This window comes from Primulina eburnea, chromosome 2 (genome assembly GCF_022965805.1).
Source record: "Primulina eburnea isolate SZY01 chromosome 2, ASM2296580v1, whole genome shotgun sequence".
NCBI lineage: Eukaryota > Viridiplantae > Streptophyta > Magnoliopsida > Lamiales > Gesneriaceae > Primulina > Primulina eburnea.
Window position 1 is genome coordinate 43679359 of NC_133102.1, and position 13846 is coordinate 43693204.

Genomic DNA, 13846 nt, shown 5'->3' on the forward strand with positions numbered 1-13846 from the left:
AATCAAAGACTTTTTGGCCAGAAGCAGGAAATTGGAGCATCCATGTCTTAAATAGGAGTCCTACTTTTGCTGTGAAAAATATGACACCTGAAGAGGCTTGGAGTGGGAGAAAACCTTCTGTAGATCACTTCGAAGTTTTTGGTTGTATCGCTTATGCACATGTCCCAGATGTGAAAAGAAATAAGCTGGATGCGAAGGGTGAAAAATGTGTCTTTCTCGGGTGTAAGTGAAACATCTAAAGCATATAAATTGTTTAACCCTTCCACAAAAAAATTGTTACTAGCAGAGATGTCATTTTTGATGAGGAGAACACTTGGAATTGGAATGAGGAGCAGCTTACTCCAATTATTGTTGATGATGAAGTTGAAGAAGAAGAAGAACTTGCATATGAAATTTCTTCAGATGCAACATCTTCCATTGCTGAAACTTCACAAACCAGTGAAGATACTACTGTAGCAGCAACTAATGCTAGTCGTGTTAGAAAGAGACTTGTTTGGATGGAAGACTATGAGGTGAGTCACTTTAATCAAATTGAGGATTTAGCCACCCACTTTGCTTTATATGCAGATTCTGATCCTACAACTTTTGAAAGTGCTGTCAAAGAACCAAAATGGCAAAAGACAATGGATGATGAAATAAAAGCCATAAACAAAAATGGTACTTGGGAATTGTGTGATCTTCCAAAAGGAATCAAAACAATTGGTGTGAAATGGATCTTTAAAACAAAATTAAACGAAAATGGCGAAGTTGACAAGTATAAGGCACGTCTAGTGGCTAAGGGGTACAAGCAAGAGTATGGAGTTGATTATAAGGAAGTCTTTGCACCGGTAGTAAGGCATGACACAATCAGATTAGTGATTGCCCTGGCTGCGCAAAATTCATGGCCTATTCATCAACTGGATGTTAAATCAGCTTTTCTACATGGAGATTTGGAAGAACAGGTATTCGTCGATCAACCTCCGGGCTATATTAAGGTTGGAAATGAGCATAAAGTGTATAAACTAAAAAAAGCTCTTTATGGACTAAAACAAGCCCCTCGAGCTTGGTATAGTCGCATTGAAGCTTATTTTTTGAAACAAGGTTTTCAAAAATGCCCTTATGAGCACACACTTTTTGTTAAAACTGGACAACAAGGGAAAATGCTTATGATTTGTTTATATGTGGATGATCTTATATATACTGGAAATGATGGTGACATGTTTGAAGAGTTTAAAAGGTCTATGATGATTGAGTTTGAAATGTCAGACCTTGGCATGATGAGATAATTTTTAGGTGTAGAAATAAATCAGTCTACTGATGGAATTTTCATTTCTCAAAAGAAATTTGTGCGAGAAATTCTGGACAGATTTGAAATGAAACATTGCAATCCTGTGTGCACTCCAGCTGAGTTTGGTGTAAAGCTAAACAAGAATTATGAAGGGAAGAAGGTGAACGACAAGCTTTACAAGCAAATTGTGGGTAGTTTGATGTATCTAACTACCACAAGGCCAGATATAATGTATTCTGTGAGTTTGATCAGCAGATATATGGAGAATCCAACCGAAATGCACTTGCAAACAGCTAAAAGGATCCTTCGTTACTTGCAAGGAACGAAGGATTATGGGTTGTTTTATAAGAAAAACCAAAAATACGATTTATTTGGTTTTACTGACAGTGATTTTGCAGGGGATCAAGATGATAGGAAGAGTACTTCAGGTTATGTTTTCATCTTAGGGACTGGGGCTGTTTCCTGGTCGTCCAAGAAGCAACCAATCGTCACGTTGTCAACGACGGAAGCTGAATATGTAGCAGCAACAGTTTGTGCTTGTCAAGCAATCTGGTTAAGAAAACATTCTTGCAAAGTTACAGTTTAAGCAAGCTGGAGCCACTGTAATTTTTTGTGATAACAACTCAGCCATCAAACTCTCAAAAAATCCTGTGCTACACGGAAAGAAGCAAACATATCGATGTGAAGTTTTATTTTCCTAAGAGATCTCACCAATGCTGGAACAATTGAGCTAAGGTTTTGCAAAAGTGAAGAGCAACTTGCTGTATATTTACAAAGCCTCTCAAGTCTACCCCCTTTCAATATTTGAGGAGCTTAATGGGAGTCTGCACTAAGAGTGAAGTTTTCATAAGTAAACTAAAGTCTGAAGGACTTAGTTTAAGAGATGGATTGTTGAGATAATAAAATAATTTTGTTTGGTTTTAAGTCTTCTGTTAGTGACTTAGTCAAGAAGTCCTATCTTTCCTTAGCTGTAGTTGACGTAAACGTTTTGTTACCTTTATTCTAGGAGAAATTTTAGGTTTGTTATTTCTTTCATGGCTATAAAAAGGTGCTATGAATTTGTAATAAAGGCGTGGTGAACAAACTTCATTCTTCATCAGCTGAATTTTCCTTTATTATCAGTTTTTACCTATAAATATAAACCAAATTAATTAGTCGCACGATATAAAATTCAAACCCCCCCCACTCTAAATTAATATGATCAGTCGTATACATTATCGGTAGAAATTAAATTTCAAATAATCTATTAGAGTTTTATATAAAAATTAATTAAACTTTGAAGATAAAATCAATCACAAAAACAAAACACGTTTTTCATATAAATTTAATTTCCTCGTAAACTTGAACATTTTTATGAAAAAGATAATTTACAGTTATGAACGGTTTCTATCTTTCGGATTATTAGTGCTACACTGAGAGTATCTTCTCCTATTATCATATCATTAGATTTTCTGAGTCCCTAACGTTTTTATAGAAGTTGACAAATTATCAATAACATTGACCAATTTTCAAATTTATTATAAAATTTATTTTTTCAACTAAACAAAATAAAATGAAATCCGATATCAATTAAATAATTTGGTGAAACATGTCCAATATATTGGAATATACTAAAATACTATTAATTATCCAAAAATCGTTACATAAGAATGGAAGTATTAAATGGCCTAATTTTATTAATTTAAAAAATTAAAAATATATGATATTGTAAGCTGTAACTCCTCCATTTAATGGAGATATTAAATTCCATTCACTTAATGAAATTAAATTCCCATTGCAAAAGTCCCTTTTAATCTCAATCATAATAATATAGTAACAGGAACACGATTTATATTTCTCGAAATTAATAAAATGAAAGGTGCAATGCTTGAAGTTCTTCTTGTCAGCGCTGAAGGCATTAAAAATACCAATAAAATTGGTAAATTTTCTTTATTTCACTATATATATATAGAGTAGGTCCGTATCGCGGACCTTTATTCGTGAGATAGGTCAACTATGCTCATATTTACAATAATAATTAATAAATTTTCATTTGTGACTCAAATAGAATATATTTTTCACAAAATTGATCAAGGTCGTCACATATGAGTTTTTCTGATATATATAATTAATTTTTGGTTAAAAAAATCTTATATATTCATAGGGAATTCAGCTTACCATGTTAATATTGAATGTTGTGGCCAAATACGTAGAAGCAAGACTGCAACAGGTTTGTTTCAGATCATCGATATTTTTGAATCTATCTCGATTGATTTAATTTAATTTTATTTATTTTATCTAATTTGAACTTATTACGAAGATAATATTATTATTTTTTAATGTCGTTTTTTTGCAGTAAATGATGACGTAATTTACTGGAATGAGAAGTTTGTGTTCGAATTATCACGATCGGAGCTGGAAACTCACGGTTACCTCAAACTCAAAATTGTGGACGAGGAATACTTTACCGAAGGTGCATTTTTTGGTCAAACGATGTAAGAATTTCACCAAATGGAGTGTATATGTATATATAGTAAGTCTCTTGTGAGACTGTCTCACGAATCTTTATCTATGAGACGGGTCAACCCTATCGATATTCACAACAAAAAGTAATACTCTTAACATAAAAAGTAATATTTTTTCATAGATGACCCAAATAAGAGATCCGTCTCACAAAATACGACTCGTGAGATCGTCTCACACAAGTTTTTGCCATATATGTCTTATTTTCATTTATTTATTTATTAAATTAAAAAGCGCGAAAATACAATAATAATCAGCACTCTTTAATTTCTCATATGTATTTCTAAAAGATTTATGGGTTTATTTTATCCATGAAATAGAGTTTTCCTCAAAGGAGTATTTGTGGAAGGAAATTACAAAGCGTTGGTTGAATTGAATCCATCTCCATTCAATGTGGTGCTTGCTGATGACACTTACAAGGCCAAATGATGCTTGGATTGAAGTTTATCCCAAATGTTAGTTTCACTCTAATGCCCCTGATCCAGTATAAGTTCAGCCAACCACGTTTTTGTTTACAAATTCAGCTGTTCATTGAATACTGTCAACTTTATTGACTTTTCTTCTACCGACAATAACAGACTCTTATAATAATTTGAATTAATCGTTTTCGTAAAATGAGAATATTGGTTAGTCACGACTTCGACTTGAGGCGTGTCGAATTCGAAGTATTTTACGATATTTTCTTCACTTTTATTATTATTATTTATTTATTTATAGATAGCTTTGCAGATGAAAAATGGAGAAATCAGGCAAGAGGAGAAAGATGATGGTAAATCAATATGCAGGACAATTACAAGTCTTTGGAAATTGCAATGGTGGAAAAATATAATTTCTTTTAGAAATAAATTTTTTTGTTGACAAGCGCAAGAATAACTGATAAAATTATTAATAATATTTTTTATTACAATTTACGGAGGTTTAAAAAAATTGCCGTGCACGGTTTGCATCTTGGTAACGCCATAGAATTGTATGAGCTAATGGATGATTTTAGTTTTTTTTAAATTCCATTACTAATTTTTACCACTCGTAATTATGATAATGATTGATACAAGTACTGTACATTCACGTCATCCCTGTAATCTTATATAAGTATGGAGGTAATCTAACCGAGCTGAATAATATTAGGTTCGAGCTAGGCTCGTTTAAGGTATCTATAAGCTCGAACGTGATTTAAACTTTTATAATGATGTTCGAGCTCGACTCATTTTGAAATTACACAAGCTCGTTTTGTTAATAGCTCGTTTATCGTGTTTAACGAGTCTGACTTCAGCTCGACTCGTTAAACGAGCTCGTTAAACAACCTCATTTTTAGCTCGTTAAACAAGCTTATTTCGAATCCGTCTACTGAATAAGATATGAAAGTTTAAGAAACAGTCTTTTCATTTTATATTACTTCTATATATTCTCTTTTAATCAGATATCAATATAGACAACACAATAAATTAGCCAAACTCGAGCCACACAAACGAGCCGAGCTCTATGTGGCTCGAGCTCATGAAAGTAGGAAACACATGAAAACAGGTGCGAAGTTTGCTACTGGTAAATATTCGAAATTCGAAAGGATAGGATCTGTCATTTCCTTTTGGGGATGTTGCCAACCAAATCCACAAGGCTGCAATGGCTATAAACAGTGGCATTCTTGCTGAAATGCAAATTCAAGAATCGTACACGGCCTCTCTTCCTACGGTAATAAATTCCATTCGAAATGTTAAATATTATTATCACTTGGAATGTTCTAAATCTTGCCTTATGATTTGGTTTTGTGTGATTGTAGAGTGGAAAAGCAAGTGTAGGAGATGCAATCTACAAATACATGTACAATGCTGTGAAATTCTCAGCTGGTCATCTTCTTCACTCACTCAACATAAGTTCGAAACGCGAAGCCCTCGAACTGGCGGACGAGATCGAGGCCTTCATGTACAATTGGCGCCATAAAAGTTGGATGGCTCACTCAAAATCATCATGGGGCATGGTTAAGGACCTCGTGTCTGACTTAGATCGAAGTGACAAGAATCATCTTTTAGCAGGCAGAGCCGATACCTTATTGTTATGTTTGAAATTCAGATACCCAAAACTTTCACAAATTACAGTGGATATGTGCAGAGACGTAGCCATAAAATATTTTGATCATGGGGTGAAAGAAGGCACTTGTGAGATGGCTATGAAATACTCTCAAAGAAATGTGCTAAAAAATGAGCTCAAAAAACTTACTAAGTTAAAAAGACAAGGTTAAAATATAATTAAAAAAAACTTAATCAATACTACTACTTTGGCCCAAAAATATAGTCTGGGCTGAAGCCCACCCAGCCTTTGGGGTGGTCCGTCCTTGGATATGTGTAAAATCCAGTACAACATGGTAAGTCTCTTTTCCAATTAATCGAACGACATGATACTCATTTCGACACAGAAAATATTGATTTGGTTCGCGAATGCAGGATGTAGGACAAGTAATTTTAGAGAGCTACTCCAGAGTGTTGGAAAGTTTGGCATTCGACATTGTTGCCTGGATTGATGATGTTCTTTTTTGTAGAAAAAACCATGAACAAACATGACTAGGCTTTTCAAGAACTCCTAGGAACATGAAACAAACAATGTGAGTAGACACGACTACGAGCCAGTAGGCACGCGCCTTATGTGATTCGAATGGCTCGCGCCTTATGTGATTCGAACTCGAGCAATACGAGCCCTCTTGATCGACACGAGTATTCAGAATGGAAATGAGAATCTTTGACATAGTTAGCTCCTTCATTCAATGCCAGGACTATACAACTGTTGACATGGATAGGAGGAAATGGACGCTTATGTTCACTAAATTATGCAATGGAAGTTCAGATGGGTTCCATCGTACATAAATTCTAAATAAATTTTTTACATTTTGCGTCCATTTTTTTCAAGTATTGTATCATGCATAGTTCGATGTTCTTATTCCATTTAAGTATAAGTAAGTTTTTTAAAAAAATAAAGCTAAGTGAAAAATCTCGTTTTAAAATCCTTTTTTCTTCTTGCAAATAAATTTTAAGTGAAATCTGAGTCTAATGATCAGCAATATCAATAACTTGTTTCTTCCATTCTGACATTTTTACTTACCATACCTGTGCCATAACTTTCAATTTACAACTCATCTTTTTCGTTCTTTCATTACAAAACAAAATATATACTCAGAACTATAAACATATGAATGCAGACACTCGCTAAAACAGTCACAAAATCAAGAAAAATATAGCACCCGACACCAACACCTTGTTTCTCCTCCTATCAGGTTAGATTTACTGAAAATGTATGGAAGTTGTATTACACGCTCCGAAAATCACTCGCGGTATCCCCCATTCATGGGAAAAACTGGAAAAGAAAACGATCATTTATTCGCGAACTCGTAAAATCAAGAAAAAGTACCACACTAGTCAGCATTACCGTATGTCCATAAGCTTCACCACGTCAAGCCTCTCTCTCCAAATGAGGACTAAATAGGACTGTTACATTTTCATCCAAGTATCATGAACTCATCATCTATGATAGTATCATTAATGAAGGTCAGAACAGTATCTTCCACCAGTTCATCAAAAATCGTTTCCCCCATATCGTAACAGGTAAGCTCAATATCTAATTGGATGTTCAGGCATTTTCCAAATTGTGCCATGTCTGTTTTGACAAGTTGATCCAGAGAATGAGGCATAGGAGGCCAAAAGAGATGCCATTCGACTCGCTTCCATACCTTGTTAATCAGATCCATCCCTGTAGGAACTGGCAGAATATTATGTGAAACACTTGATCTCCCAGTCGAGTACTCGAAATGTGTCTCACACGCTTCCTTTAGAACTTCATTAGAACAATCAAACAGAAGTTTCTGATCATGTCGCGGTCGGCTAGAAAATAACTCAACTTCATCAAACAATGAAGGATCGAGAACTTCAATGAGAGAGAACCATCTTAAAAGAAATTCATCCCAGTTCAATCCAGAACCAAGCAACACAGCTTCCACATATTCAAATGCTGATTCTTCACCCTCAAGCGAAATTTTCATACAAGTTCCTCGTTCACTTGCACAAGATTGCTCTTTGAAATGGATTTGTCGAGGTTCAACTTCTTTTCCAACTGAATGCCACATTTAGTTAACATCAAGATGAAAGATAGAAAGTGAAGAGAACCCAAATTATTTATGAGGAATCTAACCTCGTTGAGACGTGCTTGCAGGACTGATATCATCATCTGTGAATAATGGCTCGAGAACAGATATGGGACTGGCTCGATCTGTATTGTCAATTGCATCCTCAGAATCTTTGGTCTCCACGGCTCCTGGAGAATGCACAGGGGGTAATACTGGAGGAGACAGCATTTGATCCTCTCTAAATAAATCCTTGAAAATATCAAGAAAATGGCACTCGTTCAAAGAAAATGAAAAGGAGAACAAGACACTAATGAAATTTTATGGGAGCATAGAATCAACAAATAGGAATTTTCACCAATTTGAATCCTTGGTTAGAATCTTTCAGGCATTGGGGAGAACTTTCTTCACTGTCAACTTCCCGAGTGTCTCCATTCTGAACATCTATTTGGTTTGCATTGCGGGGTGGCTCGCTAGAAATACTAATAATTCCATCCGCTTCATCAGACCTTGATTCAGTCATTTCTTTGATCCCCAAAAGTTTTGAAGAATAACTAGGAACTGTAGCTCAAAGAAAAAAACTCAGCATTAACGAGAGGAGTTACTGGACTTTACAACCATTTTTACTGTATAACCAAAATTCACCTTCCCGAACAGTGATATGCTCTGCACAGGATTGAACTTCTGAAGAATTATCATGATCCTCCCGGCCTGGAACATTGATATTCGTGTTGGAAGATTGTACTTTATCACAAAGGGGATATGACATAGTCTCGTTGCTTTTCCTATCTGAACTTGCTTGAGTGATATGATTTTCTTGTGCTAACCCACTAACATTGTTTGTAACTATGCCACGCGGAGATAATCTCATCTGGGCAGTTATGAAGACGTCGTCTACATGTTTTCTCGGGGTGCAGAAAGGAGAACTATTATATTCAGGTAGACAAAGAATCCCACCTAAGGATTTGGGCAGCTGCTGACTCGTTGATTCTGCATTTACAACTCCATTATTCAGCATTTCACAGAGATGCTTCTTAGCTTCACTATAGATGTTAGATTCCCAAAAATTTGGATATTGGCATGTTTCCTTCACCGCTTGCAAACCCTTATCTCTTGATTTGCTGGCTTGTTCAAACCTCTTAAGAATGGTAGATGGATTCGCAAATCTTTCGGAGTAGAAATGGTTCCTGTTAGGAGAGCTCCAGCTAAAATTTTCTACCACTTGACTTTTATCCTCGTTATTGTTCGTATTTTGTTGCTTAGAACAAGATTCATGGATACTGCCATCATAAGAAATCCCATGTCTCTCTTTTCCCATTGCATTCTTAAGCTTTCTTTTAATTTCAGAGAAAGAGAACTGGGACCTATTTCTCTCGTTGTGTGCATTGTTAGCAACATTACATGGTGAATGTGGTGAATATCTGATAGCAGTATCAGGGCTATGTAACCTTTTAGATCCAAGTTTTGAGATTACAATTTCCTCATCTCTTTCAGAAGTGAAGCTATCAAGAGATTTGGTCCTCCGGCGGAAGAAGTTGAGCTGTTTACGGCTACTAAATCCATCATCTTTTAAGTTGGTTGGCTTTTCTTCAGACAACTGGGTTCCAGTCACTGAACCGAGCTTTTGGTCTTTTTCGAACCTAGCAACTTCTAAATTTTGTATGTGTTGGGTCAGAGCAGAGTTTGGATCATGTAGCAGTTTTAAGAACAAATCCTCGTTTGAACCGAAGGTATCCATTAATTCTTTCGAACGACATTTCCCTCCTTCCCCTAAATTTATACAGTCATTTACTCTCTGTTCTACGAGTGCCTTTATTGCTGCAACTATATTTTCTCTAGCCACGACAGCATGACCAGCTGGACTATCAGGTTTGCTACATAAATCACGATTCGTGCACTTTGCGTTTCTCTGATTAATCCAGAATGCTAACTCTTCCATAGTCATTTCAAGATCAAGAAAGTCTGATGATTTTCGCAAATGGGCTTCACAAGATTCTTCAGGCATCAAGCAAATTTCAGCACCAAATTTGGAAACTCCCATATTGTCTGAGTAACTGCCATACGCTTTGTTTTTTCGCCTATGATTCTTTTTTACTTGAGATCCTTTTCGCGAATCATTTTGCTCGAAACCTGTATCAGAAAAATCTGACTGCTTTGTTGAGCCTTGCTCGTTGAACATTTCCTCTTCCATAATTTCCTTCACTCTAGTCTCGACAACAGCCATTGCAATCTTCTTTTCTTCAACATCCTGAAATTCTGAATGAAATAAATAAAGCAGACAGATAAATAATATTTCAACTAGGAAAAGATACCTAAACTTACAGAAACTACTTCAGATATTTCAGGATGGCCAGATAGAACTTCAGATTTTTCAGCATGGCCAGATAGAATTCTTTTTGTATTCGAAGGAGAAACTGCAGAAACACAGGGCTTGAGTTAAAATAAAACAGGTATTGGATTAAAAATAACCTTGATTCTAGGAAAAGAGTAACACCTGCAGGTGTAAATCTTACCAACGCATTGCTTGCTTGTTCGCATTCTATTTCCAAGCAATCTATTGGTGGAACGACCATGACCGAATCTAAATATGCTAATTAAACCCCATATACAACTTGCTTGATTCCTTTCACCCCGTAATGGGCGTCTCTTTGATCTCTTAGCCATAACAAGTGATGTTTTCACTTCAGTATCATGCAATCATTTAGTCATCTATCCGCTGCAAGCTAAATAACAGGGACGGAAAATTAATTGACAATTGATGAACTAAGTTGAAAAAAAAAAGAGGGAAAAAGGTACTCAGAGCCAATATCAAATAATCCAGATAAACATGAGTCCATCTCTAGAAATTCATCATAGGGCTTCAAAAAAGGCTTGAACTTTTGTTAAATGTTTTGAAAAATCATGATATAAAAATGTTGAAGCTCCCTCGGACTAATATTTCAAGACAAACTATGTTGGTATCCACAAACAATTAGACAATAAAAATTTCAGCTTTAATTCAGGAATAATTCCGTAGATATGCTATGAATTGATTTCATTATGTCAGCCAACAAAAAATGCTCTGCTTCGTCTTATCTAAAGAAATCAACTTCCATTCCACATCATAATATTTTCATGAAAAAACTTGTATTTAGAAGCAAAAGCATGTACTTATAGAAAATGTTCTAATCATGGCAAAATTCGAAACCGCGATCTCTTGTCATATAAAAATTTCTTCAAATTTCATTCACAGTTATTTTGACAATGTAACGCGTACTTAAGTTTTACACCCAAAAACTCTTGAGCTCACAGAAAAGACACAAAAGAACTAAATCAGCAAGGAAAACAAAGATTCTATGTATGTATATATAGTACTTGAGAACTAAATTAAAATGAAATTTCTCAAATTAGGATTGTTACCTGAAAATGGATCTGACATACAGACAGATGTACAAAAGAGAATAGCTCAAGTTAATGTAACTTTCTGTTTCTCTCAAGAATACAGCATTTTACCTTCATGGATCTTCTGTTTCTACCTAAGATTCAAAATGCATACTATAATTAGAACTATTTTACCAGAAATTTCTTGCAATTTTTCATCCATTTGAGAAATTTAAGATTTGATTAAATATGCAAGTCATCCAAACTTGCCTTCAATGAAATCTTATATGAATAATAATATAATATGATCACATCAAACAATCAAGCAGCGACCTATGTGTACGCATGCTTCAAAGGCTATAACGATGACCAATCTTTAATCCCTTTAAATTCTCAACATTCAACAACATATTCCTTCAAACATAAAATTTGAAGCCCATTTGTGAAATGAAAACTCCCCATAAACTCTTTCTCTGGGAATCCGGTATTTGTCACAATAATTAGATCACACACGTTTTACACTACACCTTTAGAACAAGAACAAAGAGCTAAAGGGAAAAAGATTAAATCTTGGCAGCATTTACAAGCATACCCACAAACGCAAACCAAGAAAAATGCAGAAAGATGGAACTTTACTGCTTAGGTGGGAAAACGTATCTAATTCCAAACCGACCAAAAAAAGAGTGGCCCAGATAGGAAACCCACCAACACTCATTACAATGGGAGCAAAATGATGTGGGAAGCAGCCATTAAAGTCTGAAAGACGGGAGGAAAGAAGCAAAGGTTGGAAAAAGTGAAAGTAACAGTGCGTGTCTGTGTGAGAGATAAGACATGGCTCTCAAGCTTTTTGTAAGTGGAAGGAGGAGGAGAAGCATTGTATTATATGCCATTGCCACACAGGTGGGATTGAAGGGTGGTGGGGCCATGAAATACAAGGAGAAAGCGATGGAGAAAGGGTCTCTTTCTTGAGCAGATTTCTTGGGAGCGTATATTTTTATTGTTTTTCCCATTCTTTTTGTAAATCCCGGCATCTTGAATCGAATGTTTTCTTCTTGTTGGCACGAAATTTTGCAAATTTGGAACAAGGTTTTGTAAGTATGTACAAACACAGTGAATGTATATATCGAAAGTGCACAGTGAATATTATTCTATATAAACCTATCTATCTATTGTAGAATACTTTGAAACATAGTTTGGTACATATGATAGGATAAATATGTGATATATATTAGGCATAATTTGGTATACATGATAGGATAAACATGTTATATATAATATTAAGATAGTTTAATGATAAATAAGATGTAAGATATTATATTTAATGTTTGGTATTATTAAATTATATTTAATGTTTGGTATTATTTAATAAGAGTGACTAAATTTATATATTAGATTGTAATGACAAAATTAACCTTATTATAATAAATTTTATAATTTTAAATTTGTTGCTTGAATTTATATTTCTTATCTGTTCATGCGTCGACAGTACTTGTATGATTTATTTATTTATTTTTTTACCTAATTTTATATATTATATAATATGATAATTGAGCCCTTAATTTTGCGAGTCAAGTCAAATATAAATTTTCAAGGTTAATCGAGTGATATTAATAATTTTATTGAGATTTATACAAATCATTTATATAATTATCTCGAGTTCATTTATATATTTATCATATTATATAGTATATAAAATAAATAAAAATATTTATTTGATTTTAAATTCTGCCTACAAGTAAAATGAGAGAACAATAGAGTTTACGATTTTTATATATTGAGGGCAATTAAGTCATTTATGGTGTTTTTATCATTATATTAAAATTATCACACCTCATAAAAGTGATATTTTATCCTTATATAAAATTATTTATCACGGACTCATGATATTATCATGGCTTTCCAGAAAAGTACCAAGAGTGAGATAAAGGAGAATTGTTTATCAATCCCTCTTTTATCCTACTTACCAAACTATACCTAATGATATTAAATTTAGTTTTAAAGACAAAATAAATCATCTTTTAAATTTTTTAGTTAGTTTATTTTTAAAATAATACCATACAAATTAGAAACCAAGCTGGTGGTCTTTTACTATTGGCTCACTATTTCTTTTTATACTCTCCCCAAGTATAAAGCTCTAGCTGCCTTTACTCCATTCCTTCACATGCGACCCACGACCGGTCGTTGCCGACGAACCAGTTTTACGGTTGTCCTCTAATAATAGGTCAACAAACTAATCTCTCCGATTGGCATACAAACTTCTTTGTCTTCAAGATCTTAGTCGTCGGAGATTAAGAATGATATTAGGTACTCTCGGTAGGTGTTTATAGGCTACTACATCCTCGATTACTTTAACCAGGCCAACTATCCATTTTTTCCCAACAATTGATGCTCAAAATCAAATAAAAATATTTTGTAGTCGTTTTTGGTTACATTGTTTGTTTTTTGTCTGGTTCATCCCATCTGTAAGAACCATGATTAGGAAATGCTTGCTCGAATGATAAGATTGTATTACTATTGTGTATGGATTATTTTTTTTCTTAAATCATCAAAAAAATTTATGGAGAACAATAGTGCTTGGGATAGTTGCGAGCTACCTGTTTATGATCCTAACGTCA

General features: G+C 34.4%; 2 protein-coding genes across 4 annotated transcripts; one reads left to right on the plus strand and one right to left on the minus strand.

The window, feature by feature from the left end:
- Nucleotides 1-4860: 4860 nt before the first annotated feature.
- LOC140824346 (rop guanine nucleotide exchange factor 3-like) lies at nt 4861-6407 on the plus strand. The gene is made up of 5 exons (XM_073185946.1): nt 4861-4866; nt 5336-5455; nt 5544-5853; nt 6091-6125; nt 6205-6407. Exons 1-5 carry the CDS (start codon nt 4861-4863, stop codon nt 6319-6321), a joined length of 588 nt encoding a protein of 195 aa, XP_073042047.1. The 3' UTR covers nt 6322-6407.
- Nucleotides 6408-6815: 408 nt separating this feature from the next.
- LOC140823433 (uncharacterized) lies at nt 6816-10552 on the minus strand. Of its 3 annotated transcripts, none has more exons than XM_073184779.1 (6): nt 10385-10552; nt 10194-10285; nt 8517-10119; nt 8230-8432; nt 7940-8123; nt 6816-7861 (listed from the first exon to the last, which is right to left on the minus strand). In XM_073184779.1, the coding sequence occupies exons 1-6, from the start codon at nt 10533-10535 to the stop codon at nt 7251-7253; spliced, it is 2844 nt and encodes a 947-aa protein (XP_073040880.1). In that variant the 5' UTR covers nt 10536-10552; the 3' UTR covers nt 6816-7250. The 3 variants fall into 3 exon arrangements, with proteins under 3 accessions (XP_073040880.1, XP_073040879.1, XP_073040881.1); XM_073184778.1 differs by having other exon boundaries at nt 8230-8438; XM_073184780.1 differs by having other exon boundaries at nt 7648-7861; nt 7940-8062; nt 8230-8438.
- Between the last annotated feature and the right edge of the window lie 3294 nt (nt 10553-13846).